A 27,462-nucleotide genomic window follows, 5' to 3' on the forward strand; every position below is an offset into this window, starting at 1 on the left:
TTCAGACTAATGGGAATATAAACAGACACCTTACCCAGCTGTGACTGGTTTCCATCAGCCATCTGTATAAGAGCACTGTCTTTCTTATTGTATAAAATCTTCACACGCTGCACATCACCATAAACACCTTTTCAAAGTCAAATGTAACCCAAAAGAAAAAGTTCATTTTAAAGCCAGTCACAGTAATGTATTTCGACATATCAATGGAACATTCAGACAGCAACAAGATCACTCACTCAAATTCAACACTCTCACAAATGAATAAAGGAGATAAAGATTTTGAATAGTGAATTTTGAAAAGAATAATTTCTGATAAACCCTCAAAGCTATATGAATGAAATTAAAGACCATGCAAAATATATTAGCATGCATTAAAAGAAAACACATGTCTATGGAGAGTTTTAAACAGCAAAAGAAAAATAGCAAAAGATTTACTATTCAACTTTAAGCCAAAGTGCTAGCTACAAATAAGAATTAAGGTGAAACAAACAAACGAAACAAAAAAACCAAAACCAAACAGAAACCAAATCAATAATAAAAGTATAGTGCTAACAATAACATACCGAAGAGGGTAAACAGACTTTGGGGCGTAACCATCTTTAGAAGGAGAGAAGAGCAAGCAGCGTAAGACAAGAAGAGAGAAGAGTCGAGGAAGAGCGGAGATGAACAGATCATCCATAACGAAGGGTGGTTCCCGCAGAATGGTGAGGTGGTCATGGATCATGGTTTCAAGGCGGTTAATTGGGGCAAGTTGGTCCGAGGAACATTTTGTTCAAGCACAGAAGCATGAACATAGGGAATGAAAGACAGGGAACACAGACAAAGACGAGGAGAAGGGTAAGACAGGGAAGGGCATGGGAATTTGGGTAAAGACAAGGAAAGGGAAGTTGAACACAGGGGGAAAAGGATGAAATGGGGAGGGGAATACAGCAATGCAGAAGAAAAAAAATAAGGAAGTGGGGAACAAAAAAAAAATAAAATATAGGTCAGTACATAGGAAATGCAGGAATTTGGTCAGAAAATGGTTGGTTTATGTACTGTACAAGAAAAACTGAGTAATGTAGTCACCCAAGACAAATATGGGTAAAGTACATTCATATCAAGAGTAAACTACAGCATTTCATCTCAACATGAAAATAAATTAAAAAAAAGCATGCAATAGAAATTTTAAACTTTGAGCTTTAACTGCATAAGCATGGCTGGTTATGAAATGCAGGCAAAAAAATCTTTCAAAATGGCACTCTGACCTAAAACATTTTAACATGCAAGACTGTGGATGACAAAATAGTACCAGATGATAAAAAAAAGCTTAATGATTTACAGTGACAGAGGCCAGTTAAAAGTGGAACAGCTAGACTGATACAATCTTCCCACATTTCATACCAGCTCTCACAGTCATCAAAATAAACATGAAGGACAGTAAAAATGCAAAACTAAATAGACCCCTTTAGATTTCAGTTAGCAAGAAAGATACAGTTAAGTTGAAAATGCTTTGCCACCATTTTTAAATTATTATTATTATTATTTAAGGACAAATGAGTAACTGCAAAGAAAAAAATTACTAAGAGAGACTGGAAGAGTGCCTCGTCAAGATCTTTGGGAGAACCTTCAAAGAAAAATGTGTTAGAGTAGTTCACATAAATTAAAACCTTAAATGTGAGATACAAGCATGAAATGAAACAGCAAACAATTAGAAGAAACAAAACAGAAATTCTAGTTGACATGATTATAATTGCAAAAGAAAGCATAGTTGCTATTTTGTAAAAATAAAGCTTTCAAAATTCAAATGTCAAACATGCAGTAGTTACCACATTTTTCTTAGAAAAAATAGGTAGCCGACTATCAAAGGACATTTAAAGTTGTTAGCTACCTGGGAAAACAAAAGTATTTAACAATGATGGCTTTAAAATTAACTTTGGAGGATTATTTAAAAAAACAAAAATCTTTTGAGCTTAAAATCCCAATGTAAGAAGCCAAATGCAAAGAAATTATAAAATACTGACAAATGAAGTGTGACTAAAGAGGAAAAAAAAAGTAAAACTCTTTCACTGACCTCTTCATTTAAATTGCTAACCAGGAGGACTGTATTCCCACCACCTGAAACTCCAGGCATTCCCACACGGCCAGCAGCAGCAGCTGCAGCTGCAGCAGCAGCATTTGGAATAGCCAAAGGACTCAGAGCTCCTGGAACAGCTGCAACAGGAAGCCCTAATTTTAAAATAAAGCATATTTTACGTAACACACACAAGTAATTTTTAAAAAAGTACCTACATCAGTACAAGTGCTGCTTTCAGCACTCTACAAAGCAGACCATTCCACTGTTAAAGTCGTCACAAAGGGTTGTGAAATGGTGTCTTAAGTTAGCATATGGAAGAGAAATGGGAATTTTATTTTTTTTTTAATTCAAATCAAGTCTTCAAAGAAGTGATAAGGTGTAAAAAGTACTTTCTTTCCAAATAAATATGCATGTGCACCAAAACTGTTTCCGCTGTACTCCAAAATGTTTAAGTGTAGTGGAACAAAGCAATCTCTGTGGAGTCTCGAATCGGGGCCTTCGGCATTGCAGTACTGGGTCTTAACCAGCTGCGCCACGAGAGCCTCACCTTGAGGGCAATGAGCCCTAGTGGCGCAATGAAGGTAATACAGTGCTCTGAGAGCTACCAGTCTCTCTCGTCTAACCCAAGAGTGAGCTAGTCTGTGGCTGTGAGTTTCACCTTTTATTGGCCCCCTGGTCTTGTACATGCTCAATAGGGGGCCTGCCCTGATTGGGCACAGGTGGATTTGATACCGGCTCACACCCACTTCTCGGTAATCAGAGGCATCTGATTGCTTTGTTCCACTACATTTAAGTATCTAGTTTACCAAAACAGTCTGAAGTAAAGATTGATCAAATCAGCAACAATAAACCCTCTTTGTGCTCTCTGCTATTTTTCATCACCCTCTGAGAGGCATTCCTCACTTCAACTTGAAGCTTCAGACTAACCATAAAACATTGGGTTTGGTCATGTGAAAAGTCCCAAAGACATCTCTCACAATAAATCTCTCTTAGCATAAATGAGGTGGGGAGGCAACCTTCTAAATTCAGGATTTGAGACGGTACCACTGATTATGCTCTCTGGCTTTTGTAATTGAATTTCCTGAAGCAGAATGTTATTGTCAGCTAAACCTTTAGCTGTGGTTTTAGTTTTCTTCTTCCAAAGAAACACAGAACCTGTAGAGACCCGCTAGGTTTGCTCAGTTAAATCGCTGGGGGTACTAGGCAAGTGTAACAGTCCCAGGAACTATCAAAGGTTCTTGTGATACATATACACAACACAGTCTATACAGAAACAGTTTTACCATATTTGAGCAATTTTACAGAGTTCAGTTAAAGGACACTAACAGAGCAAAATACGTAGAAACACACGAATTTAATACACTGCAACTGGATTCTCAGATTTTTTACTAGTATTTTGGCAAAATTTCTTCTGTTTATGTGATCATGCTAAGCTAACACAACTTTTGACCAGTCTTCCAATTTGACAGGCAGTCTAAATGTAACTGTTACACCATGTACCTAAGACTACTTTCCTTCCCACATTTAAGTTTTATGAAAAAAAATTATTTGGTTTCACTTAATATCCAAATACTAAATAGAGAAACACATTCACTCACTAATTTATATTAAAAAAAAATAAATCTCAGAGTTAGTATCAAAATGAAACACACGGGGGAAATGAAGAGGAGAAATTTTGATGGGCTGAACAAATGGCCCCTTGAATGGTTCAGGACATCCATTACTACCTTTTGGTAATGCTTAATAGTATTACTGATGAAACATTGAAAAATATTTTCAAAGCACATACAGAATAAAAAATAGTGTTTTAAGAAAGGATATTAAAAATAAGGAATGTTTTATAAAACAGTTAAAAGATTAAAAATGTTAGTATTCAAGGGTCACATCCAAAGGAATAGGAAGGTCAGGGCAATGACAATTCCAGTCATGTCTCATCTCAAGAATGATACATCTATGAGGCCTCTCCCTAACCTTGGAAGCTTTAAGCCAATCCAGCATTTCTAGGAATAAAGAAAGCTAAAGATAGCTAGTGAAGTTTTTACAGCACTTTCCACAGTTGGACAGAGTGTGGCTGAGTAATTCACGCTTTAAAAGCAAAATTTTTCATACCATCAAACTCTCTACAGGACATTCTTTGGTCTCATGAAGTTAAAAACACAGACCAATCTGACACCATTCATACAAAAATATTCTCAACTATTATCCTTTAAAATAGAGTAATTTAATAAGAATCTTATGAAAGGATATAAGTGGAAAGTGCCTAAGAAACCAGATATAACAACAATGTATAAAGCTGTGGGATCTCTAACCACAATTTCCAGCTGCAATATTAAACAAGTATCTTAACTCATGTAAGTATTATTACATATTAGTATTTGCAATTACAAGTAGTACTTATTTAAAATCTTTTGCTTGATGCAGTTCAGTATAATACAGATGCTGTTTATTCAAAGGTCTGGAAGATCTCTTGTAACTCAGCCACCTGCTTCTGGTAATTCATTTGAAACCAGCCATTCTGTCCATTACTGATTTTCTCCCCTTTTCAAAAGGTAACAAGACTCATTGAAAGTATGTCCTATTAAAGTTTCAAATACTTCTGAAACCTTATTTCATCACAGCCAAAGATGTATTAGATGAACAAGTGATGATATATTTGGGCTAGGATCACTGATTTGATTGATACATTTCTAACCAACTACACAGCACATATAGACTTGATTTCTTGGAAAGGCCAGACAAATTAGGAACCCACCAAAGCCACAATTCTTGTTCTGTAGGTCTCCACTCCACTCTGATTTGCCATTCCGATTTAAGCAAGTCAAAAGTGTTCAATGAACAAAAATAATAACAGCTTGTATTATGATTGTTACTTGTCACACAACACACTGCACAAGATCTGAGGACTTATCTGAAACTATTTAGAAATGTAGCTACTTTAACATTAGAAAGCTTTGTTGGAAGCTAACAGAAAGCCAGTGACAACTACAGATGTAGTAGCTGTCAAGAGCCCAAACCAAAAGGCACCTCATTTGTCCAACTATGCAGCATACAACAGAATAACATAAGCAAAAGTCAGAATTGTGTCCTTCCCACAGCTTCTGTTAACGATCAAGGGAAAAGCTATAGCAAAAAATTTTATCAAGAATGCCACAGGTTCAACTTGTGGTATACTTTTTGAGTACGTGTAAGAACCTAACAAGCATCACATTAAGCTCAAAATGAAGCTTCACTCTTTTATGGAGAAAAATGCCCTCTGGGAACCACCAGGGTGTGGCACAAGGCATGGCAGATAGAGTACACTCTAACAGTAGCTTTATCAGAAATATGGGTTCTAAAGCCAATAAATCCTTTCAAATCCTTTATTTTTTGTGCCTTTATGCATAGTAAGCAGCCCAGAATGAGAGTCCTATTCTTCCATATTCAAACATGTTTTGACAGTTATCCAAATGGCTAAAGCCAACAGTACTATGGAGCCTTTTTGCAAAGCCTATGACCTATAGAGCTTAAATTCTGTAAAAACTAACAAAAAGCCAACTAGGAAAAAAACCTAAAACCCAAACAATAAAAAACACCAAAACCACTGTATAATAATCCCCATTTGACAAATGCAGCAGAGTTACTATATACCAAGCTCACCCAAGTGGCCACAAAAAGCGTTAGAAAATGTACCCAGCTTAATTATCTTTTACAACAATGAATGCTTTTACAGACCAAAAACCAACCAAACTCCACTACTCAAACCAAAAATGATTGACTTCACTGATGTTCTGAAAATATTTCACAGCTGAAAAAAGTTATTCATGTGTACCTTTTATCTTACTGATGCTTGAAAAACATTCTACCCAGGGAGAATGAAAATATTTAATTAGGTAACATCATCTTCACAATTTTACTAGCAAAACCTTTCAACATACAAAAAATAATGCGTCTGAAATCAAAATGCTAGAAGATAGAAAAGTTGCAGACACACACACACACAAAAACCAAGCAAAAAGACAAACCAACCGAACAAAAACTTTTAAATGACTTTCAGACCTAACACATAGATGACAAAGTCTGCTAAGCCACTTGAATAATTACTGCATTATAGCCCTAATTATTAAGCATACCCGAAGTGATGCAATGATTCAAACATCCTCTGCATGTGATTCCACTATGTCAAGAAAATTAAACCTTCTAACTTAACGCATACTGCAGGCATTATATACAAAGAAATATGTTAGTAAACCTGAGACTGGAAAGCAACTTCTCAGGATCCAAGAAAACGTCAGATTAGGGTTGTATTAGTAATGCTGTATTTACCATTGTTTTGCAAATCATGACTCTTAAACTCTTTACTACTCATTCTGCAGCCCCATGTCTATGTGTTCTTACATGCTGAATTACTAACTGCCTCAACATCATTCCTATAGCACTCATATCTACTATCAAACTTCTCCACAAACAGTCCATGAAATGAGAGATTTCAATTTTTAAACAATGGGAAGTTAAAAGGAAAATAAATAAACTTTAGCCACAGATTCTTCAGAGACTTTAGATTCTCATGGTGTCCTTTATTTTCGAATATTGTGCTGTATCTACAAGTGATACACATTCCACAAGTCATATCAGCGGATCTGATGTCAAGCACTCCAAAATCTGTGAGAGGGTGTAATTTACAGCCAGATATGGAATGTATCCTCCATGTATCCTGATTCTGGAAATGGGCAGACACGGTGTAGCATTCAGTAGCCTTAATGACAGAATTTTTCAGTTTCCTGGGCTCACATCATTCCCCTAGGCCTCATCAAGTCCCACTTTACCATATTAACTCTGAGACTTACTCCAAAGTGGCCCATCCTGTACAAATAACAAGGCATTAAAATATATGTTGTTCTCTTTGGGACAAAACTTTTCTTTAGAAAAAAAAGCAAAATTATGAAAGAAAAGAAGAAAAAGGACTAAGTAGGATGAACAATGATCATAACACAATAAATCAGTTTTTATAAAAGTCCAAAGATAATGTGAGTACTAAGTATTTTGAAGTGAATGCTGTTCTTTGGCAAGAACAAAACCCAAACATATTACAAATTTCTCTCAAAGCATACATTTATTTTACTAAAAGTCAGACGATTTAGTTATCTGTATCTTTCTCAGAGCATTTCACCTACTTCTGATGAACTCAAAAGCTGACATACCAGAACTCACCACAGCAGTAGGACGGCTAACAGATTTATTTTTTTTACCTTTTATTTACAGAAAACAGAAACTACCACCTTTTTTTTATTACTAAGAAAAGAGTATAATCTGTCCTCATTGAAGGAAGCCAACAAAGTGTTACTTTCATATTCTGGTATCACAAATAAGCATTAGCATGAATGAAACACGTCACATTAAGACTCTTACAAACTTCGATGGGAGTGTGGTCAGTAGCAGCTGACAGGACATATAAAGGAGGGAGGACAGATTTAGGAATAAAAGGTAAAAATAATTTGATTTTTCCTTACACTTTGTGCATTTCTCATTTTGTCATGCATTTTCTCATTCACATATGCAGGACTTCTAAAGACAACATAATCATGTTGTTAAATTCAGCTCACAGTACAGATTGAACCCTAAATAGACCTTTGGATACTACTGCAATTTAAGATCTCTAGTTGTTGGAAAGACTAATAAAATTTTTTATCAAGTGACTCTACAATACAAAAGAACTATGTCAGAATCATACCTAAAAGAGAGGTCTCCTTTGCAAATGCTGCAGCAATAGCTGGGTCCAACGCTGGCTGTCCATCACCAGATGGAAGATCAGGACGAGTGTAGTCCCTGCTTTTATCGTTGTTGTACTTGACATTCAAATTCACCAATTTGGAAAAATCAATCCGTAGGGTACAACAAGCATTATAAATATTTTGACCATCTAAAGCCTGGAAAAAGGAGTTAATTTATTTTTTAAAATATACAGTACAGGTATAGAATACAGGTTGGCTGCACAACTATTTTATTTAAAAACAAACAAAAAACAAACAAAAAAACCCAAGGTCAGCATATAGATATTTATTCATTATATTGTGTAAGCTTAAAACCACTTAGGAGTAAAATGCATTAACTTCTCTTAACATTATTCCAGGAAGCTTGATGTTTACTTCTCTTACAAAGACAACTGTTTATGCAAAGTGGCAAAAGATATTTTAATGCAAGCATAAAAGTCAAGTCTGTTGAATACAGTTAACTTATCTGTATTCCACAGTACAGCTTTAATTCAGAAATAATGCCAAGTAAATGTCTCAAAGAAAAACAAAATAACCAAAAATCATACAAGTACTCTTTTACACACATAGCTGACCTGAGGGGAAAAAAAATTAAAAAATTAAAACCTTGACTTAAATACCATGTAAGACAGTAGAATACTTATATTGTTCCTGCATCTTTTTCTTCTCCCCTTAAAGGTAATTAGTGCCAGAACTGAAAGAAAGGCAACTTTATCTGCTAACCTAATGTTAGCAACATTAAAAAAAGTATTTCCCAAATAACAGGTATTTCTGAAAGGATGTTTACTGACAGTGATATTCACATGAACTCCTAACATGACACCACTTAGAGATTTCAAAAAAGGCCTCATTTGACATGATTTGTACATCTTAATGAAGTACTAGGTAAAGTGATACACCTGGATTATATTCCGTTGACATTTTGGTCGTACTTATTTTCATTTTAAGCATTAAAAGGTAATTAGGAGATATTTTAAAAATGGAAACTTTTGTAACCAAATTGGTTTATATTCGTAAAAAATGCTAGGAAGTGAAAATACAGCTCATGTTAAAAATTAATCCCTTCATTCAAGTCATTATATAAATGTTAAAGTTATATAAAAGTTAAATATAAATCTTCCTTGTATGCACACATTAAGAAAAAAACCCAAATAAATCACACTTTCAATTACAAAAATCACATCTTTTGTTTCTCTAAATGAATGCTGGACTCAAAATACACCACTTCTGGACTTGAGCTATCTTGGTTGTATCTGCAGTACACTTTCCAACACATTCAAGTACTGGCAGGATTTACCAGTTTAAGCCAAAAAAGCACTGCATAAACCTAGTGTGACTGCTAGGTATGGAAGCTACATAGCTACCTTCAGATGCATCTACCTACCTGATGCATCTGAAACTGAGCACACTGCAGACATCCCTCTGCTAGGTGTGGGCAAGAAAGGCTGTCCCCAGCTACAAAATGTATTATTGCTGCTTACATCTCCAGGGCTCATAAAATCACTTAAAAGGATTATCACCATTAGCAGTCAATGTACAAGAATAAGTAAGTCAGTATTATTCCAACTTCGAAGTAATGGGAAAATAAAATAATAAAAAGTATAGAAATGTAACAATCTAGACCTCATCTCAATAAATATTTAGCAATTAAAAAGTAATTCCTGTGCTTGAAACCCAGCTTAAACAATGCTTCATACAATACTGGCAAAGCAAAATCTACTGTCCTGATTCACAGAACACAATCTGAGGATTAATTCTGTATTACTGGGGTGGTGGTGGGCATCACCACTTCAGAATACAGAATTTGCTAGCTCATTTATAGCAGTGGCAGCGCAGAATCCAAGACTCTTCATATTTATTTTTGGGAAAAGAATCTCACTTGAATATTTTTATCTAAAGAAATACAAACTGAGAATAAGTCATCACTTTCAGAAGTCTTCTTACCTTCTATAAAGTCCACTAAGATATGGATTAAAGATATGGTCCAGTTTACTGAGTCAGAGCTTACTTATTACCAAAGACAATGCCATTACCACCAAGGAAATACCCATTCACATAATGAAGAATATATGAATGAGACCACAAGATAGTATCCTTTAGCTTTGTCCAAATCATAGGATCATGACACAAAGCTTTAAGTCTTTAAAACACAATTAAGATTCATATTATACTTCTGCATGGAGTTGGTAGACAACCTTATTTATGGTTGGCAGAAGGCTGTGAAGTTGATGAAAATCTTTTTAGCCTTCAAAAGGTAGCAAAACAAAATATACCTATGTTGGTAGCTTCCAGAGTAGTCAATGTTTAAAGGGAGCTGCATAAGTAACTAAAACACTGAAACAGCCAAAACCTCCTGTTTCTGACAAATTTAAAGTGACCAAAAGTACATACAAAAGAATACTACACAAGAGAAAACCAAATAGTTGGGAAGCAGTTTGAAAGAACATCCCAAACAGGAAAGGAGGGATGTAGATCCTTAATGAACACTGCAGTCACACTCTGGAAAAGGCTACTTGCAACAGATCAAAAACCAAAAACTACTTCACCCCACAAAGCTCCACCAGTAGTATCCCAATCTCCAACAACAATGTAAGAAAGATCAGCAGCAACTAAGTTTTTTTCAAGATTAACTGTTCACATGTGAAGTCACAACTGTAAATGTTTATACTTGGCTCATTCCTATATGGCAATAAAATAATGGGCAACAAACCCTCAAAACCCTCCTCCTCTCAAACATGCATTCTGAAAAAATAAGAAGCCAGACAGTGAATATAAGAACACACGTAGCCTCAAAGAATGCTAGTTATTGCTGAGAAACTTCTTTTTCTTTCAGCACTTACCTATACATACCTTCATGCATGATGCAGTACTATACGACACCACACACGTGCTGAAGAGATCAAATATCACAAGACCTTACACAAAAATCTAAGAATAATTCTTTATCTTGCCTATGCTATCAAATCCATCACTTAAGCCTCAACAATAGAAATATCAAAACTTATGTCATCACATGATACTAAGAGTGTAATGATAGCAAATCATTTCCAGGGCCCTGCTTTCCTTCCTTCCCCCTTGTCACCAGAAAGTACCCTCCTCTTGGGAATTTCCCGGGGGGGGGGGGGGGAAATGATTCTGATGAGTGGCTCACCTACTGCCAGAGCTTGTCAGCAGACAGATTGCTCAAAAAAACCCCATGTTGTGGTATTTAGGAGCAAGATGACTAGTAAGAGCATGCAGAAGACCGATAGAAAACAGTGATACAAGAACAAACAAAAATCCCTTTCTCAATATAGACTGACAACCCAACGAAAGAGGCACATGCCAGAACTGACACAAAGATCTCAACTCCACAGTGCACCCCAGTGCATGATCTCAACTCCATAGTGCCAACAGACCATACATGTTTCTCTACAGTCAATTAGATTGCTTTGGAGAGCGGGAAAAACAAAACCACCACCACAAAAAGCCACCACAAATGAAAAAACTCCACAGACCAAACAAGCAAACAAACAAAAAAAATTACTTGTAAAAACTAAATATGCTTATGCTGCACATGGCTCTGTATCAGCTATGGCACTTAAGAAAGAGAAGAATCCAGAAATAAGGAAAATCACACTCCCCAATACTCGTAAAAGTTCCAATCCAGCAGAGTTGTCTAGAAAGGAATAGTATTCCTAGACAACTACTACAGTAAAAGCAATCAAAAAATGTTTAGAAAGGATCTTAACAACCAGGATTGCATTCACACAAAATCTAAGATCTGCTCATGTCTTTCACTGAAGGAAAAAATAAGCAAGAACTATATAACATAGCAAAAACAGCCTGGGACGTCATAAGGATCCAGAATAGAGAGCTCTGGCTGGCTGTCACAGACAGTAAAATTGCCACAGAAGGAGTATTGATGAAATGGAGGTTTGCATCACAAAACACAGTTCCTTCCCATTTCTTAAAATAACGTCAACCCACCTTCTCTTTTTGCTTATGGTAGTCAGGTGGATGAAGAGATGAAAACTGCTGAGAACAGTTCCTACAGTTAAAGAGGTAACAGACTGGATGGAAAAGGTGAATTTTCCAGTGGAAAAAACAAAACATGTTTATTAAACCATATTTTCTCCTGCTGATGATCTAATAAATAACACACAAGCTTTTCTGCAAAAGGGCAGTAAGAATTTCTATCTAGTCAGCAGGGACCCACGACACTAGGATCCTTATTTTCCATTGTGGATGTGAACCGAATTAATAACAGTAGCAAAGGTAATCTAAAAAGGCAAAAGTAATCTACAAAGTTATAAAATGTAACATCCTGAGTGACTGATGAAGCTTCATGCAGGTGAATGTCAGATCTATTGGTAGGCTTTACAGTGGAGGAGCAACACTCCGAGAATAATTTCTTCTCTCAGAAGGCTTTTTTTCTGTCAGGCTTTCCACACATGAATGAAGGGCTTTCTGATATAATGGGCAGAATTCACTGCTCTTCTTTTTACTATCAGGGTTCAAGGAAAAATTTTGCAAGGAAAATCTGTGTGAAATAAAAGTTCCTTGAAAAGTGTCATATGCATAGAACTATGCACTCTCTACTTGAACAGTACTTACAATTTTCAAGCACAAATTGTATTCTTTAGGATTCAAGATGCTGAAAAATCTTTAATGTAATAATCATGGATAACTGCCCTGAAGCTAAGTATCTTATCTGGAGATGTCCTTGCTTTTCATTCTGGCAAAAACTAACTGAAGTTCCCGTTAGAGGTTTTAAGGCAATATAGCCTAGCAGAGATATTTGCAGACTGCTTCCAGTACAGAGCCACTCTGAAGCTGTCACTCAAAACAACTGGAAAGAAGATATCTTGAATGTACAGAAAATCACCTACAAACCAAGCAAGGTCCAACTGACCAACTGTAACAGAAACTCTTAATTAGAATTCTGATAATTTTAACCTATGTTGGGTCAAGACAACTGTCATGAGCTATGTATGGATCTCCATTAATCCTCCACAGATGAGGCATCAATAACTGCCAATATCCAAGATGTGGCAAGAGTACTTTTGAAACATATACACAAAGGCTGCACACAGGATTAGCCAGCTGTTCGGACAGAAACACTGGCATTCAACATTGGATTACTGGTATTCAAGTATTTAAGTTTACTCCTTATGATTCATGTATTGATGATTTACTATGAAAATGAGCTGGTTTTGATGCTTTGACTATCTCATGTGCTCAAATATCTCCAGGACACCACTTTCTGTTTCATTATGAAACACACAGTAGTTCAATGTGCTCTACTGCTGCATATTCACAGTACTTCCTCCACCTCCTGGCTAGGCTGTTGCATTGTACAGAAGTTTGTTGTCTTAACCTATCATGCCAGTGTAACAAACTGTAATGATGCAATCCAAGGGAGGTGATGGAAAAGGAATCAGTGTAGTCATAATGTGCTTCTACAGGGAATGAGTTTCTCCCAAAATAAGTGGAGCAAGAATACAATTTTTCACTACTTGCTCATTCAAACAGCAAAAGTAGTCCCACAGGGCTAAAGGCTTTGTACTGTACATTGTTGTCAGTGGCACTGTTTTCTCAGAACTTCCAAATGAACAGCACCTCTCCTTACTACTTACATCACTTGAGTTTTTTAAATTGCTCTTTTAACATCCTTAACAAGCCTTCAATTTCTATTAAGGACATTGTGATTTCCTGTGAAGAGTGCCACTGTAAAATTTCCCCATTATCTTCTACAGTAAACACTGATGGAAAAAAAATGGAAGATTTCTTTACTTTTTTACTATGCTTTTAATTTTAAACTCCATGTAGCTTTAGTGTAGCGACCATATCCTCTTGCTTCTACTGTATTTCCGGACACAGTTAAACTGGTGGAGTTTGTCCCATCATCTGACAGCCTCCTTCCTTCAGGTATTTTTGTTTTGGTGGTACTTCGTGATTTACCACAGTAGCTCAACCAGAAGAACTGTACTTGTTTTACTCCATTTAGTTTAGAAGCATAGCAGGCAAATCAAACCTTTCTTCAACTTTACCACTCTTCACTACTTGCAGTTGGTAATACTCTTAGAATTTTGTCTGTTCATATATAGATTGGTTAAAATATGAAACTATAAACCTAACTATAACCTAACACAATTTCAATTTGTCACTAAGAAAAGCTCCAAGATCACTCTGACAATGATCATACGTGATCACTGTTATTCAATGAAGTTGAGTCATTTACATATGAGCTACCAGTAGTGAGCCCTAACCAAATCATGCAAAACTGGAAAAACAATACATTCTTTTTTTTTTTTTTTTCTTTTTTATAAAATGCTGCCCAATTCAGTATCCCACAAAGTAGTAGTTTGTCAGAAGTCAACAACAGCAATTAGGTTCCTTTCATACTTTTACATACCTCATCCTTTAGTTATTTTGTCACTCCTAGATAAGATACTCCTAGAATTTCACTGATAATTTTCAAATCATTACAGTTCATTTCACAGACACCATCTTCCCATTAAATCTTCTGATAATATATTTAAGACTCAAAAAACAAAGTCAAAAGATTTATCACTTGAAGTCATATATTGCTTTAAAAATTCACTTCAAAACCAGCATTACTATCTATTACTGAAAAACGACTTTCCAAGCATGAAAAAGACTGAGTTACAACATTCTCCAGACACACTAGCAACCAACTCTTTATCTGATCTTTCAAATATCAATCTAAATAACTACAGCCAATTTCTGCAGTACTTGGTTGTCAAAGGTCTATTTCCCGTATTACTATTTTAAACCTACTTAGAATCTGAAAGGTGTATTCCATCCAACCATTTTTTTTTATGTGTAACAGTGACATGTCTGCATCTCCCTCTATCATGACAAACAACCTAGTATTTGATACTTATTAACCACTGAAAAGGTTGCCCTTAATTTAAATTGTACTCCAAAACTCCAAGTATTTCCAGACTGCTTTTCAGGAGCAGATTATTTTGAACAGGTAACATAGATCAAGTTGTAAATCTTCTTGCCCTGGGCAAACTTTATTTATCTCAATAGCATGAAAACTCAGAACATTCTGTTTTTTGACTGTCTCATATTTTGCGATTCCGTCTTGACCACATTGCAGTTTTTTAATTAATACCTGGTATTTCATTTGTTGATGAGGATAAGAATTACCATCCTCCACCACTTAATGAATGTCTTTATTTCAATATAGTAATGATTTGCAACAGAAAACTAAGCCCATTTTTTTCTTTCCTCTACTAAGAGATTCACTACCAATTTAGTTGGAGGTGCGAGCTTTTCACTTTTACCTAAAGCTCTCAGCTATTCTGTCATCTATGGGCTATAAGCACTTTCTATGCTGCTAAATAACACTCAACCAGCACACACATTTTAATCAGCCTTCCACAAACCCTGACTGCACGTGAAGGTTTGAAAACATAAATTAATTCCATTTACCTCTTGAAAAAAAATTTTAAAAAAATAGTCTTCCTGATTGGTTCAACTTTCCTATTGCCATAAATATGAACACACTGCATTCAACATCTAAATGACATGTTGTTGTTCTTTGTCACAATTTTACACATATGCTCCCTACTGCTACAATTAATACAACTAATTACCCAGGATAGGAGAGTTTTCAACAAAACAAAAGAAAGATGCTGCTCTCATCTTTCACTGATTCAAAACTTCTTCATAGTCTGGTCCTATAAGTAAGACTGCACTCTTTCTTCTGGGCATTTATGGTTACAGTGAAGTCTACATATTTTATTTTATTATAATTAAATAATTCTACATGCTTACATACAACTCACAAATCTTTGTCAAGCTTAGAAAGTATCTACCAACAGCAATCCAATGGGTTTACTAGATTTGCTTCTTCCAACAAATAATGTATGCATGAACATTATATACTTCATCTTTACTTCTGGTTGACATTTTCATTATTGCAATCTTGCACATTATTTCATCTCTGTGAAGTCTTATTACTATATCTGTACATTAATATAGATGCATACAATTCTTTAGACATAGTATCTCCTAAACATTGATTTTAGGCATTATATAATAACTCAGTTACTTTCTAGACTCAAAAAAATCAGATACTGCAAAAGTATGACACATCATTATGGCCAGTACTCTACTATATTAACATTTTTAGAATTGTTTACTGTACAGGTAGAAAAAAAACAAAAAAAGAGAGCTATACTTACTAGTTTTGCTTGCTGGGCATTTACTGGATCGCCATACTGCAGCAAAGCTTGAAACTGGTTATTCTTAGTGAATGTGATTATTTTCAATACAGCACCAAACTTAGAGAATATCTGCAAAAAAACATTGTAATGTTTTACACCAGTTTCTTCCAACTGTAGCTCAAATTAAAATGAAATTTGGCTTACCTGATGAAGAACATCCAGGGTCACAGGATAGTACATATTGTCAATTATTATTCTAAGGACTGGACTCTGAGCTGGAGTCACTGCACTCTCACTGACAGTGGTCCCACTAATGGGAGCATTTGTCACCTGCACAGCCGTCACCGCCTGAAGAACAGCTTGAGCCCGCTTAAAAAAAAAGTTGATAGCTATAAATTATCAATATTAGTATAGTTAATTTCAGAAACATAAAATAGTCCACTTATTTAAAATTCAGAGCTACAGACATAACACAAGTGCAATGCAGTCCAACTCTGTAAGAGGAGATAATAAAAATGAAAATAAATTAATCCTTAAGTCCTAGTACCAATATCGATCTTCCCAGCAGCAAGCTGATTTTTCTAGTAGTAAGGGTAAGGAGAGGGAAGATTTTGCATGTTTCAAGACTCTTTACAGCTTTTTTTCCATGCCTTGCCTTTAAAGAAAAAAACAAAACCGAAATCAAGCCAACAAAAAAAACAGCAAACAAAAAAACCCAAACAAAAAACTACCAAACCTACAGAAAAAAGAGGTATTAATCCTGTTTTTAAAAAGACTATTACAGTTAACATGTCACAGCCATTTTAATTACATAAATAGCCCTGATAGGAAAAGATAACACTGAGCTAACACTTCCAAAATTCTCATCTTTAATGCAATGACACAATACACGACTGAAAAGTGTCAGAAATACATATCCAGAGAGGTAAACCAACTGGTGTCTGTTACCCACCCTCTTTCATAAAAAGAAAGCCAAAGTACTCTTCATGTGTGGGGGTTTTTAGCTTTAAGCACAAGCAAGATTTTAGAAATTCAAAGGTAACCACATGATACCACCACAAGACCACACATCTATATAACTACTTCCACTCCAGAACTGACAGTATCAGAAAGATAAAGTGCAGAAAAAAGGGTTTCCATTTAAGGCTTTCATTGCAGTAGCCTTATGAAACAAAATGATACAACACAGAGACAAGTGAGCATGCCAGGTACAAGTTATAATGGCCACATTAATGCCTTCGTGAGCACCGTGTACACAAGTTGTGAAAAAAATATACCTCTATGTTTAACATTAATTAGTCTTAACTCTGTTAAACCATTTTTTGAAACAACACTTTCTCTTTTTTCCCTAATCTATAACTTTAAAGCTGGTCAGATAATTAACTGGATTTCATAATACTTCTTACTCCTTCTGCAATGACAGAAGATGAGCCATGCACCAATTAAAGATCACTCCTTAAAGTAACTGTAAAGTTTAGACAGTGTAGCCCAAAGAATCAAAACTCAAAGTCAGATTTAAAATATGACCCTTAATAGCACTATCAATCTCTGTGTATGCACTGTATTTTGTTCCACTGAATTTAATCTAAGTACACAAATGAATACAGGACCAAACACTGGCAAATAGGGATAACATCTAAAAAAATTATGACAGTATTTTGTCAAACAAGTTAAATATAACATATCACACAGAATAGCCACTTTTGAAGACACTTTTTTTTCTTGCTTTTGCAAAATCATAGTTAATTTTAAAAGATCAGCTACCCCATTCAGAAAGTGTAACAATTATTCTTTCTAAATGTTGCATTGTCTGTGCAGAAGAACTAAAACTACTTGTTTATGACAGGCTGATTACAGAAGAAAACTCCAACAACAGAGGTCATTCTGTTCTCGGTTTCAAGTCTAGATACAGGATTAAAAAGGTAAGGGATGTTTATTTTAAATCTGGGTTTAAATGCTCCTCTCAGTGTTTGGTGTTCCCAAGGAAAAGGATTTTTAGATAACTATGATGTTCAGATGAAAACATAATTAAAATAATCCTAGAAACTACTGTTACTGTGAAATTCAGAATAGAGTACCTTAATGGAACCTTTCCTACTTAATACTAAAAGCCTGTCTCTTTGAAGTATCCCTCAGCAAAATACTTTTTTCCCTGTCTTGTTCGTAACTAAGATACTTGCACCTTTCTCCAATTTTTTATCCATTTTTTCCAGTTACATGTACTGATATCCTGACTTCTTTGCAGCTTCTCAATTCCAGAAGACAATTTTGAAAATTAATTTGGCTGCAAAAGAAAGCTTTCAAATACAGATTAAAAAAAAAAGTTGAGTATTAAAAAAATCTAAACCACAAAAAAACCCAAAAAAACCCCAGACAAGTTATATCTATATCACCTTCATTTTTCCTTATAGAAAAAAAATAATCTAACCACCCTGTGTTTTACAGAATGCCTAATGAGATACTAGTTAGAGTACTAGTTAGATATTGCCGAGTATCTATATGATTTAGTTCAAAATTGAACAAATAGAGATGTGAACGACTGGGAATATGTTAAATTTGGGTATTAATATATGTATATAATGGCACAAAAGCTGCTGAAAAGAAAGCATTTTTGCTACATTGAAAAGCTGGATACATGAAGTACAAAAACAGTATCATCACAGCAGCTCGAGGACAACGTAAGAGAAAGCTTCTTAGATATTATGTCCATGCACTACATGTGCACACAAAATTCATCCTTTATTCTCCTTTATAAGAAGTAACTTAAGGTATTGATTTTTTTCTTTATAATTGAAATTTTTTTCAGGAAAAAGAAAGCCCTCAATTTTTAAAAAGGAACCTTCAGCAGAGAAAACTACCAATATATTTTAAGGGAATGGAAGGTTTAGAAAGATCAATCAGGAAATCAAACACTATACTTGATCTTTACCAAGATGTCTTTCAACAGATTACCCTGAAATTATTCATAAAGATAAGAGATATATTTTTCTGTTTACATACCTTGTTTAAGACACAACAAAAACTGTAACTTGGTACTTACACTGTCTTTTGTAACATCAAAATGAAAAGATAAAAAAATTACCTTGAAATAATCATCTGACTTATGGCAAGTTGATATTTCTCTTCTCTCATATAATACAAAATGGCCACAACATTACTTTTGTTAGTTTTCCTGTTGTACTAAAACCAGACGTGTGTCTATATTTGTTGTGAACTAGGTTCTGCAAAGGCAGGACTAAAATATTTTTTTATTATTATTAAGTGCATGCATCTCTACAGTGGTCACTAAGGTATTCTTCCCCAGAATAACAGGTCACATAAGGTGAGTTTACAAGTGCTACCAGAGCAATCATAAAAGCATCACCAAAACATAGACATAGTCATTAGCTATTATAGCAAGGGCAATTCAAACTGGCATTAGAATCTCAGGTATCAGAATTGGAAAGTTATTTTTTTCGTTCTACATTCTCAAAGATGGAAACTCACTTTATGAAAAAAGTTAAAAAGACACTTCAGAATCTTTATCTTTTTATGTTAAGAAAACTAATAGTGGAAAGATCACACTGAAAGCAAATCCCCTTTAATGCCAGAAAGTGGAATGATCATAAATTAAACTACAGTAGTGTTAGAAAGCAGACAAAAGCAAATGATTAAATGTATGCCACGAGAACCAAGAATACATGCTGTGCCTCATTCTCTACTGTCTGCATTTGAAAAACCATGTAACAGTAAATATACCTGGTTAAGTGTGTTATCAGTCTTTAGTTCTTTATGGTTGGAATACTGGATATAGATAGGTTGGTTACGGAGATGTGGAGTAACAGCAGAGTAGTAATTAACCATAGTGATAGCTGCCTCTTCTGTAGCAAGTTCCAAAAATGCCTGTAATTAAACATTTAATTCTCAGTATTCACAAAACAGATATTCTTATTAGCAATATATATAAAAAATACTTAAAAGATTTGATAGCACATTTTAAAAATACCAGTCTTCAGAAGATGACTCTCTGTATTCTAACATTATTTGCTGAACTACATTATCTCCAAGAACATATCTGTGAAGATGCAGGACTAAATATTTATCTTACAGCTAAATTTTTGCTTTAAGTAGCTGCCAACCAACCCCTTTTCCCCACAAAAAAATTACAACAGAAACAGTGTAAGTTCATAAAAATATAGGAACTAAGGTTATCTGGGTTTTAAATACTTACTGTTAAATAATTTATTTCAATAGCATTTTAACAGCAGATTTTTAGGTTAGACAGAAAGCATACTAAAAAATGGAAAGCAACTAATTACCTGGTTTTTCCCTTTCAGCATTAGGATGTTGGTTACCTTCCCAAAAGGTAAACCTAAAGCAATAACTTCTGTTTCTGTCACTTCCCCAGGCAATTTTCTGATATGAAGAACACGAGAAGGAGCCCCATCCATTTTATCATCACCTTTGAATTTCTTGTTGTCATTACCATTGGCTGAAAGACATATTCAGACTATTTGAAAAGTTTACTGAAACTATTAGTGTTTTATTGAGCCATATTTTATTTATAAATATGAGGTATTTTTTAATATAACCATCTCTTTAGTTTGATCTAAATAAAAATCAAGGGCTCAGAACAAATTGTAGAGACACAAATGTTACACAATTTCATGAAAGGTGTATCTCATACAATACTATGTAAGACTATTAACTTTGACTCAGAAGGGCTTGCATAAGAACTCTCAAGTACATTTTAAAAAACAATCTAAAAATCCTGAATCAATTAGAGGTCACCCAGCATTTATTTGGATGGAGAAAAATAATGGTGAATAATTACCAGAAGAGCTCTTAAAAGGAAAGTTTTTTAGCATTGTTTGCAGTAATGAACCAGACACAAAATCTAGAAGAGTACCAAAGAAAGACAGGAAGCATTATTAATGCTGACAAGGATCATACTTGACAAAGGGGATGACCCAGAGGACTAACATCACAACAGTCTGATGAGATCCACAAACTCAGAATTTAAGGACAAAAAAAAAGTCAATTATGAACTAAAGGATCATCCACAGAAAAGGAAAAAACAACTAGTAAACATGACACAGCAAACATGAACAGAAAAAACCCACAAAAAAACCCAAAACAAAACAGACCAGATTTCCTAGCAGAAGCCGGGAACATCATTGTACAAAGCATCAGAAAGATACTATTTGGAATACTTGTACAGAAATTCAGCTTGAGTTCTTTTTTCTTCAACACATGCAATAAAGAGCTAGTCAACTGGATGTAAGATGCCTTGCTTTGGAAAGGTCAGAAAAAATATTATGTACTTTGGTTCCAAGGTAATAAAACAGCTGCCTACAAATACATCAATGGAGTAAACATCAGTGTCAAGAGCTAAAGAACAACACTGTCATAAGATTGATGGATATTAAAAAATTAATTAGTGCTGAAAATTGGAAATCATTTAGATTTGAGAGAAGTTAAGAATTTCTGTTTTCTGCTTCTGGCAAAAAAACACACAAGTCAGCTTATGAACTATTCAACTTCTGATTCCATGTTATGATGAGTACTTCATAGCTACCTGTATTTAAAAAATACTAGTAGAAAAATATATGCAATTAGTAGGGTCCAATTGATACTAGAGATTTTTTTTAAAATAACTACAAATAAAAATAAATATGAGTAACTACTTTTATTTGCTTACAACAAAAGTAAAAACAACGAAGGGGAGGGGGAAATCAATAGGAAGCATTTATGTATGTTAAATCCCATAAAAGCCTGATGTTCGTAAGAAGGTTGATGACTGCATCTTCCAGACAGAAGAGAATAAAGAAGTCCTCAATTATTACTCAGCTCTAAATACAGAATAGTTCTGAATTTGTGCCAAAACAGTCACCTAATCTAATTCCCTGCATAAAATACTGCACACATTAAGGATTGACTTGAGCAACTAAGTTTTTCTAAGGTTATGTCTAAATCATAATAAAGAATTCAATTTCTTAACTCAATTTTACTAAACCAATGAGGTTACTCAAGAGTAAAAACACAGAATGAAATGGACTCTTATTTTTACAAGTCAAGAACTCTCCTGATTTGGATTTGAAAAGCTCGACCAGGTATGACATCTAAGTACCTTTTGAATGCTGTTAGGAAACATGGTAAACTCTGGGTCTCTGACCAACCCTATGAACATACTTTATATTGTTTCAAGAATATGGTTATTCTCAGTATTTTCATTAAATTTTGGTAAAATGTGACAAGACTGGGCTTCAGAGTAGACAGAGGTCACCTGTACAAAATTGAACAATTAATTCTTAAAATTACAGTCAAAGTTTATGTACTTTTACAAACTACTTTTCACCTGATGCCTACTACACAAGTCTTCCCTAGTTCTCAATTTAAATCTCTACAGAAAACTAGGAGAAAACATTACCTACGACAGCCTTAACAGTGTCTTACAAATAACAGATTACAAAAAAAACCAAACAGAAAACAAAAGAAAACAAAGAAAAAAAGAATCACAGTGATACTGTAACTAGATTCCCATTATATTTTGCACTTAAGCTTCTTAAATAACTGGAATTCACCTTGTCTCCAAAACTGAATATAAAAGATTACTACTGAGAAAGTTTTTAAAACTTAAGTTTTAAAATTCTTTTAAAAGTTTAAAAATTTTAAACTTTAAACTTCTAAGAAACTTCTGGTTTTATTACATCACCAGAAAAGTATATCCAATGAATGCTCAGATCAGTACTTTGGGCTCTTTTGTCTCCTTGTGTGGTTTTCAACATGTAATTTTGATACTAACTTTTCTACAGCATAATGTGGAAGAAATTTTTTAAAGTAAAGTTTGTATTTGGTTTAGGTTTTATGTAATCCTAATGTTACTAGTAAAAGTATCACTGGCCAGTATATGAATACATATATACTTGCAAAGAAAAATATCTTTAGTAGTAATTGTATTACCTGAATAAATTGTTTCTTCATCTATTTGCATTACTATCTAATATTTGCATTTTGCACAATTTTTCAGCTTTTGTTGCAGTGGGTTTAAAGAACAAATTTGAAAGAAGTATTTACTATATATGAAGTGGAGTAAACAGTTTAACTTAGCTCTTGTACGCAAGTCTCACAATTTGTTAAAATACCTTAAACTAAGCACCTGCTAAACTGTTCTTCAAATGTTTTTACTCACTGTAAAACAAGATCTACAGAGACAACTGCCTGTGCAAAAATGTTTATGTGAAAATGTAGATACATAAATATATTAAAATAATACATACAGAAAGACTTTTGTATTAAGGTATGTACAAAAATAAGAAAAATAGCCAGGATTGGAAGGAAGAACACAACATACATGATGCAGGATTGAGGGACTGTCAATAAGCATTCTCAATGCTATGCAAATGTCCAAATAAAGTTTTCAGCAGTAGGGCAAGCAACCACAACAAAAGCTGTTTATTAACTTATTGGCAAAAGCATACCTTGAACAACGGCAACTTGCATAAAAAATGAAGCGCAACTTCTTGAAGTAAAGTTTATCCCCAAACACTGAGGGATAACACTGGATTTTGAAGAGACAAAAATATTTACACATCTGTTATTACTATTATTCTTGAAAGCCAAGAGAACATGTACTGTTTCTACTTTCGATTACACAGCCTGCATAGCCTAACACTAATTTACTATTTCAATAATGGTGGTAATAAATATATGTATCATACATAATGCAGATAAGTGAGTTTTTAAGAACATTTTTGAACAAATGAAATTTAGCTCTTAGAGCTATTACTTAAGAGTTTTTGGCACTGTATGAAATCTTTTTCCCTCAGTCCCTTATTTGCCATTTTAAATGGTACTTCTCAGCTGGAGACACAGCACTGAACTGCACTTGGGAAGAGAAAAACATAACATTTAAAACATGGGAACAGAACTCATTTTAGCCACTGAAAGATGAATTCACCTGCTGTCAAAAACAAAGAAATAACTTCATTCTCAAATCAATTGTATCAGTATAATCAGTGTCCATAATGGTTAAAAGGTAAGTCAAGAAGAGCAAGGTGCCAAAAGAGTAATATTGCCTTGGGGTAGACAGGGAGTCTATGGAGTTAAAATAAGCAACCAAAATGATGCTTCCCTACACAGCAGAGGAAAGACAAATTGCAGAAAACTGGGGGAGGGAGGGATAGGGATGTGTTGGAGGGGTGAACCTCACAAGCCAGTAACTACTGCTGAGGAATGGCTATTGAACTGGAAGCATATTGGCAAGAAGGTGTTTCACCTAGTAGTTTGGTCTTCACCAGATTTGAAAAGCCTGATCCAATTCAAACCTCTTGCAGCTCACACTTGTAACAAATATAAAGATACAGTGGAGAACATAAATCTACAGTATTTTCACTGCACTGGGGGACTAAAAAATAAAATAACAGGGAGAATAGCATAACTAAACCACAATGTCAATACTGGTTCATTTACTAATCAAGCAACAGCTTTAAAAAAGTTAAAATAAAAAAAATAACTCCGACAGCTAACTCTTATTACTCATAATGTTAAATTCAGACTAAAAACAAAAAAGCCTTGTTCTGTAACAGCCATTGCACTGATGTAAGCCATCTTTGGCTCTCTACCAAGGAGAAGAAAAATGCAGTTCCCACATGACATCAGTTGTCTATTTCTCAACAAAATCTCTGAGCATTACTCTTATATCTAAATACAATACTACGATCTAAACATAACTGATATGTAAGCCACATCCCAAAGAGTTCCTTCAGCATACAATAAATCAAGTTGTTGAAATTGAATGCCTAGGAACTCATAAAGCCCTGAGATGGCCATCATCTTAACAACTTGGGTCCTTGGCATTTTTGATTAGCAATTCCTGTTTTATTAAACGCAGGAACAGAAACCTACATCTAAGCAATAGAATGGAATGTAACATATATAGGCCACACTAAGTCTGTAGCATTCAATTGTTTAAGCTCTGCAGATTCTATGATCCTAAGTTGTTTCTGCAGGAGAACTGATCCTAAAAGTTCGTAACTCCTGGCAAACATCGAATAACTCATTTCCTTATTTTTGAAAACATATTTTAATGATATTTAATCTAGAGTTCTTCTGCCCACATATTTATTTCTCAAGAAATACAAAAGTAGTAAATATACCTTTAGTTTGTATTTCAGGTGTTAAGGCCAAAAATACCTAATTTACCTTGAAAAAGATGAAGCCTTCATTTTAAATGCATTATTTTCCTTCACAATAACTTGCTTTCCTACTCACAGTAATTTAGAAATATAACTGCATGGCTACAGCCAAAGATTTTGCATACAAGAAAAATTCCTTCCACCTATTATTTCATGGAAAGAAGTTGAAGAAATGTTCAAAAATTCAACACAAAACACTGATTATAAATCCCTGCATAAGTGCAGTAGTGAAATAGTTGAAAAATACACATGCTTTCTGCAGAAGTCAATCTATGCTTCTCAACTATTAGTACATACCAATATCCAACTAAAAAAAAAGCAGTAAATAATCAGCCATTCCTGAAACACTTATTTCATTCTGCAATACAAATAGTTCATACATTAAACACAAGAAGCTTACTATGACTATTATTTTTTGGTTACTAAAGTAGAAAAGACTTCTTGTTTCACATTAAATATATGAAATATAAATTTTACATTAATATATGAAATTTAACAGCTAGAACATAGGACATATACCCACAAAGGAACAATCTGACCAAAGGAAAGGCAAAGGAATTATGAAGATACCTAGTTTACAATCGTGGATCATGACCTGAGAGAAATACTAAATATTGCAGTGGCTACCAAATACAATCATGTGCATGAAAACACCAGCTAAGGAAACTGCTGACAAATGGCAAGGCTTTAAAAAAAAACACTGTTGTTTTGTTTCTGAGGTTCTTTCCTTAAATTGATATACTCTGCCTCATGTCACAGATAGAATGTATGAAGAGACCTTAGCCAGATCCAAGTGATGAACTTTTCCACATGTGACAAGAGGTTTGCAAAACAAGAAAAACAGGACTTTTGTTTTAGTACAGGCATCTTCAATAGTTAAAGATAAAAATAAAATCTTGAATTTATAATGTCTGAGAGAAAGATGTTTTGTGAAATCTGCATTTGTACACCTTAAAGGGTTCATGTTCAGTAGTAATTATTCTTGGCTGGTCTGTGGGGGTTTTCTGTTGTTTTAGGGCTTGGGAGGGGATAACGTGTTCTGCAAGACACCACATTATCCTTGCCTGGCCACTACTGCATTGTGGAAGTTTTACCACTTGAGCTAAAACCTTAACCAACAGTGATAGGTGGATTTTTTTTACCACAGACACAGGCCATGTGCAAAGTAAACTCTTGATCAATCAGCAACAAAATATCTTCTGGTACAAAGATTTGTGCCTATCAGGCACCTGAGCTTACGTAATCATGTCCAAATAATTAAAAAGTAACTACAGAGCTTTTAACTGGCACATTTGAACAGAGGCTGGACCTCTGCCTCAAAACTACTCAGCACTGTCTTCTAAGCATGTATGGTAATGCACTTTCAACATGAACCAAGCAAAACTATGATAGAAAATGAGAATAGACTTTTGACAGTGTTTTCCAAAAAGCTGAAGAAAAACACTCGTAGTAATTCAAGCAGTACGAGGCCTGTGGTTCTGGCAATACAACTTCAAAATACTAGTTTCAGCTGGTGCTAAAAAGCTCAGAAAATCTTACAAAAATTCTTAGAAAACTTCATATATTTGCTGACCTGGAATCCTGTAAGGTTTCCTCCCTTGCAACAAATTCTGACCTAGTAGATGGGGTTCTTCCCTCAATATTTACAGAATGTTTTGACCTACTGCTCCTAAACTAATTCAGCAGAAAAAAAATTCTTGTATATTTAAATAGATGTTTGACTGAAATCAAATTCCACAACAATAATCAAATCAGGTCCAAAACACGAGATACAAGCATTCGGAAATAAGTGGTAAAAGAACTCACAAAGCAGTCATCCTCAGTTATCTAAGTCTACCTTTCCACTACCTTTTTACAAGACACAAGAAGTACTCCAGACAGCAAGGTAACTTATCGTGAATTTTACTATAAAATAGTGTCAGTTTCCTTTCATCTATTCAGTCTTGATGGATACTGATGAAAAAGCTGTTTAGAAAATGCACAAGGATAAGATTTTGAGCAATGCCCTTTGGGTAACAGTCCAACATGTTAGCATTTTCCATATTATTTACCAAATTACCAGTTGTTCAGATAATCCGCAAGAATACAACTCAAACTGTCCAACATTTCTGGAAAATAAGGAAAGATTAATATATAAGACAGAAAAAGCATGCATCTTTCATGCCTTTCTCTGACTTAGAGATTCAGAGCAAGAGAATTCACATAAAAAACACCCTAATGGAACTGTTACTACAATACAAAGGTAAGAGGGTAATTTTTAAAAACCTCACAGCCCCCATTTCTACCAGAAACTCTCACGA

The 27,462-nt window shown here is 34.6% G+C and overlaps 1 protein-coding gene across 8 annotated transcripts in view; it reads right to left on the reverse strand.

The window, feature by feature from the left end:
* The window catches only part of PTBP2 (polypyrimidine tract binding protein 2), a 47,803-nt gene that overhangs the window by 2,437 nt on the left and 17,904 nt on the right, over positions 1-27,462 (reverse strand). For 3 of the 8 annotated variants that reach the window (XM_030455172.1, XM_030455171.1, XM_030455179.1), the window contains 8 exons: positions 20,285-20,457; positions 19,725-19,868; positions 16,191-16,355; positions 16,005-16,115; positions 7,764-7,959; positions 2,054-2,208; positions 564-597; positions 35-127 (listed from right to left, as the gene is read on the reverse strand). In XM_030455172.1, the coding sequence (XP_030311032.1) occupies positions 35-127; positions 564-597; positions 2,054-2,208; positions 7,764-7,959; positions 16,005-16,115; positions 16,191-16,355; positions 19,725-19,868; positions 20,285-20,457 (1,071 nt within the window). Of the gene's footprint in view, positions 1-34; positions 128-563; positions 598-2,053; positions 2,209-7,763; positions 7,960-16,004; positions 16,116-16,190; positions 16,356-19,724; positions 19,869-20,284; positions 20,458-23,446; positions 23,518-27,462 lie in introns of those variants that run through there. The other 5 variants (XM_030455174.1, XM_030455173.1, XM_030455176.1 and 2 more) reach the window with 4 other exon arrangements.

Source organism: Calypte anna, chromosome 8, assembly GCF_003957555.1.
Source record: "Calypte anna isolate BGI_N300 chromosome 8, bCalAnn1_v1.p, whole genome shotgun sequence".
NCBI classification, from domain to species: domain Eukaryota; kingdom Metazoa; phylum Chordata; class Aves; order Apodiformes; family Trochilidae; genus Calypte; species Calypte anna.